This window comes from Salminus brasiliensis, chromosome 3 (assembly GCF_030463535.1).
Source record: "Salminus brasiliensis chromosome 3, fSalBra1.hap2, whole genome shotgun sequence".
In the NCBI taxonomy this organism is placed as follows: domain Eukaryota; kingdom Metazoa; phylum Chordata; class Actinopteri; order Characiformes; family Bryconidae; genus Salminus; species Salminus brasiliensis.
The window spans coordinates 1,074,457-1,082,826 of NC_132880.1; the positions used below are offsets into that span (position 1 = coordinate 1,074,457).

Consider the following 8,370-nt stretch of genomic DNA (forward strand, 5'->3'; position numbering starts at 1 on the left):
GATTAATGCAGTCATTAATGATGACTGACATACTTTTTAGTAGGATATAAACTAAATTACCCTATTTGGGTTCACATCTTGCACACTGAACTGAACTGCTTATTAATTAAGACAAAAGCCACAAAACAAACAATGTATGCATATGATATCTGTTCCTCATACTATGTCAGTCAATGGCTGTGGAGACCATGAAGGTAAAATTGATTACCTCATTTTGTTTACAGCTAACTAAATAAACATTAATTAGTAATGGACAAAATAAAAGCAAAAAATATAAAAAAAAAATAAAATCATTCTTTGGCATATATATTTTAGCATTCATATTTCTTAATACAACAAAACAATAGGACAAGTGGTGGGAAACTTGTATAAAGAAGAAATATGTCTTAGGCTGTAATGGCTGGGGATGTTTTACAGTGGAAATATGAGTTGTTGCTGTTGCTGACAACTGTCATTGTTATTGTCTCAATTCAAATTAATTAAGCTTTATTAGGTGTGTTTCATTACTTATCTATGTTAATAAGCGCATTACTTAATGTTAATGTAAGATGATACCAAACACTTTTGTAGCAGAATTTGAAAATGTGAAAATTTAAATGATAAAACAAACAAGAAAACAAGGCCTTGTTTGCTGTACTTACTCAGACAACTCAGATAGACTGATTGCCATCTGTAAAAAAACACAGGTTTATGTGTTATCACAAATGCCCCATCATCTGACCTTTGCCTCCCTGTTTTGGGCTGGTTTAGCCACAGTTGCTTTGTTACAATGAATCCTTTGATCTAGATTTTTTACAAATACTTCATTACTCAAAATAATATTTATTATTTAGAAAAAAATATGCAACCAATGACCAATAAAAAATATTATAATTATACATATAATAATGAAATAACTATACATATATATGCAATGATCACTTTAATAATAAAATTGACATAAATAATATTAATGAATACATAAAAGAACAAGTTATTTTCTTAGGCCTAAAGTCTTCGACTGCAGCACAACCAGCACATCTGTTCTCATATCTTGTGCCCCTCAAACCTCAAAAAAGAGCCATCTACTAAAACCATATATGTTGTATGATTGCATGATGTATACTGTACGTAAACTATAGTTGTATGCTTGAAGTTAAAATAAACAACTGCAACTGGCCACTTTCAACAAGACTAGGCATGTCCAGTTATGCTGGACTGACACCAGCTGTAAGGCATTTGTACAAGTACATGTCATTAATTCTTGCTATTTTAATTAAATGTATGCCAAATTCTATCAAGACATAATAAGATAAGGTAGTTCTACTATCACTACTTTCATTAAAGTAAAGGAAGTCTCACCTCTGCTTTTCTTTTGCCGAAGATGGTTGTTTTTTTTACAAATCTGAATTAAGAACTTAACACAGACAGCGAAAAGGAACTGGGGCTGGCTGGGGGGTAGGGGAGGGGTGTGGCGAGTGGTGAGTGTAATACTACAGGGAATAAATTATGTTTGCAAAACACGTTTGCTGTTTTTTTACCATTCAAGGAGCTGAGGAGACACCTGAATCTACATCGGATCTGAATATTCTCTACGTAGCAAGGTAGATGACTGATTGTCTTGATGTCTTACATTTAGCTTATTGCATGTATTTTAATATTTTAATCATTAAGATAAATGTCTTTCTTCATGGGAAGCTATAGGACCTAAGTGAAGATAATTGCGTATATGCACCTCCTATAAAAATATTTCCCCAAAGCTCTATTATACAGAATATTTTTTTATAGAATATACAGAATTTATTAGTTTTTCAGTCCAGAAAAGAGCCTTGATTCTATTTAGATAGATAGAATCATGTTGATAAAATCTCAATTAAACAGCACAGATTTAACAGATAAAACAGATTTTCAGCTTTTTTACTGTGCTATTAATGTAGCTTTGGGTAGTTCAAAGGAGCTCTGATGTTCATGTAAAGACTTCAGCCAACTGTAGGTTCTTTTGATCTAGCAAATGTTATATCTTTAGAAAATCATCGTAGGTTTGGATGCAGAATAACATGCATGTGTCACTAGAGGCAAAACTGAAGCATGTTTCCATGTTGTTGGTTGCTGAAGAGTTTAAGTATGGTTTGAGGACTTGAATTTGACTTTATTTAAAATACTACAGTGAAAAATAAGATTCATACCTGTGATTTGGCTTACGAACAGTGCTACAACTGAAACGCAAGTGATTTAATAAAAAAAACTATTCAAAATCAATAAATTAAACAGCATGATCTACTGGATGGATGGATTATTGAAGACAGAAAGTAAAATTGAAAAACAAGTTTTTTTCTGCAAAAAAGAAGGTTAAATTAATAAAGCTGTGTGATAACACAAAAAAATAATACTTAGAATAAATACACAATTACATGTACCAAATATAATAAATATAAACTGTATGGTATGTGCATGTCAAAGATTATTTAACTGCTTTGACTATTAAAAAGAACTAATTAAGTTCCTTCCACAGAACATGCAATTATAGCCATCCTCTGACTCTAAGAGCCTTCATAAATAAAGGGTTAATAGAACTGAGAGGCTTCTTCATATTGCTGTCTGTACAGTTAGTTCACCAGGTGTACACTCTCACGTCTCCAAGATCTTGGCTCAAAATGTCCTGTGCTTCTGCGAGGGTAGAATGTCTACCATCAGGGTTTAATGCATCTGCCACCCATTAACTCGGACCATGCTTGTTACATTACTGGCAGACTGTGGGTGAGCATGAATGAGACCAGGATTCAGGTCAGCAGTTCAGTAACTCTCAGGTGGTTTATTTACCCCGTGAACAGGAGGTGTGTTACACATAACATGGTCTGTGCTACAACTCTCTGCTGTAACCCCACTCTATTCTGCTTTACAGAACACCTCGGGTGTAAGTGGTGGTGTCTGCTGTTGTGGCGGCTCTACTATGTATCGTATCTTTATCTTTCAGAGTCCTCGTATGTTTGGCCAGCATGGATGAAGATTCATTAGCAGCGGTCTAAAAAGGTCTTCTTGCCCGTATTTGGCTTTACTCCATACAGAACTTGCACTGGACATACTGAGGAGAGAAGAACGTCACTCGGCTTAAGCATCTCCATAACGGGATTTAGCAGAACATCTCAATCCAATGAAAAACATAAACATCCTCCTCCAAACTACCCACAAGGCCTTGTGACAGAGCAAAAAGGAGCTGAAGGGAGTGTATATTAAAAAGTCATATAATTCCTTCAAATGATTAAGTAATAAGTTACAGAAGAGTGTGAGGGTGTCGTCATCTCCAGTTGCTCTCATCCAGGTACATGATACAGGTATATCCAGGTCCAGGTTGATACCAGTGCTGATACACATGCTGCATTACAAAATGATGAATCCATCTGAAAAGAAATTCAAGAAATTACGGGCAAAGAGAAACGGTTATGTTGATAATGATATAGGAAAAATCAGTAATCGCAGATCAGTAAATTTTATACTAAACTACGTTGAGTTAACTCCCTATAATCAGTTGCTGTATCAGTTTAAATTGGTCTAACAACTTTTTATCTTCATAATTTCTCTTAATAATTTTTAATAATGAAGCAGATTTTATTTTAATTTCATTTTCATGTTTAGGAACTTTGTCATTAATTCCCTTCTTGTGTTTGTAATGGGTTATAAAAAGTAAACTTGCATGTTTTGCCTAATATTGGATATAGTGTCATCTGGTAAAATAGATGACATTTTAATTTATGGTCTGTTGCTGCCAACAAATGTGAGCCCAAGGGCCAGTGTTTAAACTGCACTGCTTGATAAGGGAATAGTATCAACTATTAAAATGAAATTTAACTTCTATTGACCAATTTCCAATGGCCAGTTACTGCCAGTATTATATGAGAAGCTTTCCTCTCAGTTTCTTTGCTAAGAAATACACTGATCATAATTGTAAACATAAACAAAACCATATGATTTGTGTTTATATATTAATACTGACAGTAAATTAAGACTTTTTTGTAATATATTTTCTTATCATTAAAAAAACACACTATTAAAAAGCTCTAAGCGTTATGTCAGTGTTGAAGCACTTTGCTGATGTTGCTGTTCTGAGAACTGCACTCAGATCAGATGTTTTAGAACAGTGTATAAATCATCAGGCTGCAGGAAAGTGATAGAAAGTGACGTCATTGTTCAGGTCTGATGTGCTGCCAGCTTGTGGATCTTTCACAGCCTGATGGTTAAAATTTACACAGTAGTTCAGTGAAGTAAAAGAACCGAACTCATCAAGGTGAATACAATAAAGGATGCTTTTCTTCTGGTGGTGAAAACACAGAAATCAGTTCTCACTCGAATCAGACCAAACCTGGAATGAGGAAACATCTTCTTTGATCAAGCACAGCAGTTTATTTCTCCTAATTAAAAACAAACAGTGACTGAGAGTCATGTTAGCATGAAGAGATAACAGTCACATCAGCAGTTTATGAATATGGATAAACTGTATCAATCAGTTTTGAACATGACCCACATCAGATTCATCAGAACAGCAAATCTCATATAGAATAGATTAAAAATGCAGAATAATGCAGAAAAACATGAGCTTACAGATTCGCAAAGATAATATTGTCTTCATTAAGCAAAATTAATCAACATCAAACAGGTCATTCTCATCAGCATCAGTTTAATACTGGAATTAAATGAAGACGACTTCTGCTAAAAACAGTAGTATCCTGCTTCCTCTTCTTCTTCTTTCTCTGTGAATCCACTCTGAACTGCTGCCTGGATGCTCTTCATCTCCTCTGGAGCAGATTTGAGAAGAATGGCCAGCAGCTCGTTGTCAATCTTCTCCAGTCTTGAGTCAGACTTACTTTCAAACTCCTGCTTGTTCTTGAGGACGAGACGTAAAATGCCTTTCTGAGCTTCATCACAGGAGCTCTGTAGCTGCAGACGTTCCTTTTCAAACTCTGGCTTTTCCTTGTCCATGGCCATCAGTTTCTCCAGTGAGCTGAAATTATCCATCAGATACTTCTCAGACACTTCGGTGTAGGTTGCTAAGATCATGTGGACGAGGTTGGCGATGTTACTGGCTTGAAAGGCTTGATTGTAGAGCAGGTCTTTGCAGAAGAGCTTTGTGTTGTAGGAGAGAGTTTGAATCTTCTCAGACTTGGAGACAAAATCTGTGAGAGTTCTGGTCAGACTGATCCTCACAATGATGGACACCATCTGAAAGAAGCGCACCATCCTCTGCCACTGCTCCTTCACCCTCACCATGGCATTCATCCCTTTCACCAGCATCTGTATGGTGGTTTTAATGTCATTCTCTTGTTTCTTCTCCTGTTTTCTCCTACTTTTGTCCAGCTCCTCTTCATAAAAGTTCTTAGTAACCACACAGGCTTCATGCAGTTCTTGAATAATATCAGGAACGTCAGTGAAAAGCTTCTCTGTTGATTCAGCCAGTTCAAGACAGTTGTCTACAGTGAGACGAATCCTTTTTAACTGGTCGGGAAGCTGTTCTCGACTAACTTCATCATAAGGATTGAACAGAATCTTCACAGCGGTCTTCATGTGGTCTGGGACATTAGTGGTGTGGAGCCAAATCTGATCCATGTTCTTCTGGGCTTCACTCAGTGCTAACCTGCCAGACTTGCACACTTGCATGAAACAGGCCTGAAATGAATCTGGGTCTCTGATGTGCTGGAAGCCGTTCTTGGGTGGGTTTTTGTTGATGGAGAAATCTTCTTTGGAGGAGATGAAGACCAGCTCTCCCAGTATGGCTATGGAGAGCGGTGCAGGGGTCAGGTACTCCTCCCAGTTGGCGAAGGGCTGCATCAGAAGCTTTGTTTGGTTTCTCATCTCGAGGCTTGGAGTGGTCTTTTTGGAATCCACTGCTGTGTTTCTTGTAAACAAGAAGGTAAAAGAGAAACACAGTTTCATTGAGGTACATTCAAATATTGGTGGGAAACACTTTACCCACAGATTTACTGCAGCAACAGTCAGTCAAATGATACAGAGCTGCTCCCTAAATATCAGCTTTTCTACAGCAGGGAGTCAGTAAATGTTCAGCTCCATTTAGAAACACTTTATCTAAAGCATTTGTTGTAGACCATGACTAACAGAGCTGGTATGTTTTCTATCACACACAAACCGGCATTTGATTTATTCTGTTTTAGGGTTTGAAATGTATTTAGAATTAAATCCAACATACTTAAAAATCTTCAAATATTGTGCATGTTGTTTACACATATGTTTCTAGGCCTATGAAGAATTGATCCAGTTATAGTCTTTATTTCAAACAATTATCAGAAAAGGCAACAGACATTTTTACAATAATGCCATGCTATAGATCTTAATCACTGAGAGCTGAGAGCTGTCGTTGCTGTTGTGAAAAAGATAATGAACAGGTCTGTGTATTGAAGGAATCCCATCTTCTATAGTGTCATACGCATGCACCTATCCCACTGAGACACTAAGGCTAATGCTGTTGAGGATGTGTTGGGTCTGCTATTAATACTAGTGTTATTTATGTGTTAATATTTTGGAGATAGCGTCTAGTAAGTAAGATATTCATCTATAGGTTACGGTATTATTTATTTATTGTTAATATAAGTTAAGTATATTTTATAACCTACAGTTAGGAGTTAATTCATGCCTCCTTGTAATAAGGATGATTTATGTATCTATAGTTTTATTGTTCTTGGACTAGTTCTTTTTTATACTGGACCACTCACATTATTGTATTGTGTAACTGTTATTGGCTGCTAAATGTCCTCAATAAGTATCAATAAATTATCTATCTATCTATCTATCTATCTATCTGTCTATCTATCTATCTATCTATCTATCTATCTATATGTCTCTCTGTCTGTCTATCTGTCTATCTATCTGTCTATCTATCTGTCTATCTATCTATCTATCTATCTATCTATCTGTCTGTCTGTCTGTCTGTCTGTCCCTCTATCTATATGTCTCTCTGTCTGTGTATCTGTCTGTTTATCTATCTGTATATCTGTCTGTCTATCTATCTATCCATCTATCTATCTGTCTTTCCGTCTATCTACCTATGTGTCTATCTATCTGTCTGTTTATCTGTTCGTCTATCTATCTATCTATCTGTCTATCTATCTGTATATCTGTCTGTCTATCTATCTATATGTCTGTCTATCTATCTATCTATCTATCTATCTATCTATCTGTCTGTCCATCTATCTATGTGTCTATCTGTCTGTTTATCTATCTATCTATCTATCTATCTATCTATCTATCTATCTATCTGTCTGTCTGTCCCTCTATCTATATGTCTCTCTGTCTGTGTATCTGTCTGTCTATCTATCTGTATATCTGTCTGTCTATCTATCTATCTATCTATCTATCTATCTATATATCTGTCTGTCTATCTATCTATCTGTCTGTTTATCTATCTATCTATCTGTTTGTCTGTTTATCTGTCCGTCTATCTATCTGTGTGTCTATCTATCTATCTATCTGTCTGTCTGTCCCTCTATCTATATGTCTCTCTGTCTGTGTATCTGTCTGTCTATCTATCTGTATATCTGTCTGTCTGTCTATCTATCTATCTATCTATCTATCTGTCTGTCTATCTATCTGTCTGTCTGTTTATCTGTCCGTCTATCTATATGTGTGTCTATCTATCTATCTATCTATCTATCTATCTATCTGTCTGTCTCTCTGTATATCTGTCTGCCTCTCTGTCTGTCTGTCTATCTAGCCATCTATTTACTTAATTACTAATTAATTACTTACGTATTACATTACTTATTATTATTGTTGTTAATAAAATGTTTTATTACCGTAATTGAATTGTTTATTCTATTATTCTATTTTATTTGTTATTGGTGGTATATGATTATGATATGAACATAAATAAAACATTAATAATGTGATTTTGGTCACTGCTCTCATATTTTATGATCTTTTGCGTTTACTGATGAAACATCAGACCACTGCAGAGTTTCAAACCAACATGCTTACAGCTACAGTTCAGGGAAGAGGTGGTTCCTGAGGTGTCAGTGGGTTTCAGGCTGACTGGTACAGTGCTGGTTTAAGACTAGGCTCAGAGCATCTTCACAGTCAGGGGGTCAGACATACCTAAACAGGTAAAACCTATGAACGTTGGGCACGAGGGCTGGGCCGAGCTCTTCCATGCTTCTGTCCGCCGCTGTCTGAGCTTCAGTCTCCTCGCGCCGTTTGGGTGGAAGATGTTCAAACAGAGAAACCTTTAAAAACCTTGAAAAACCTTTAAAAACCTTGAAAAACCTTTAAAGAAGAAGAAGATGTAAATCTGAAACTCTCTGTAGTTTGTATCTTTATGTTTATGCGCCAGGAAACAGAAATAAACACCTACGTCAGCGAAGATCTACACAGGCTCGCGCGCTGTGAGAG

The 8,370-nt window shown here is 36.1% G+C and overlaps 1 protein-coding gene across 1 annotated transcript; it reads right to left on the minus strand.

Moving 5' to 3' along the window:
- Positions 1 to 4,354: 4,354 nt before the first annotated feature.
- LOC140551613 (uncharacterized) lies at positions 4,355 to 8,370 on the minus strand. Its single transcript, XM_072675106.1, has 2 exons — positions 8,077 to 8,370; positions 4,355 to 5,866 (listed from the first exon to the last, which is right to left on the minus strand). The coding sequence occupies exons 1-2, from the start codon at positions 8,130 to 8,132 to the stop codon at positions 4,684 to 4,686; spliced, it is 1,239 nt and encodes a 412-aa protein (XP_072531207.1). The 5' UTR covers positions 8,133 to 8,370; the 3' UTR covers positions 4,355 to 4,683.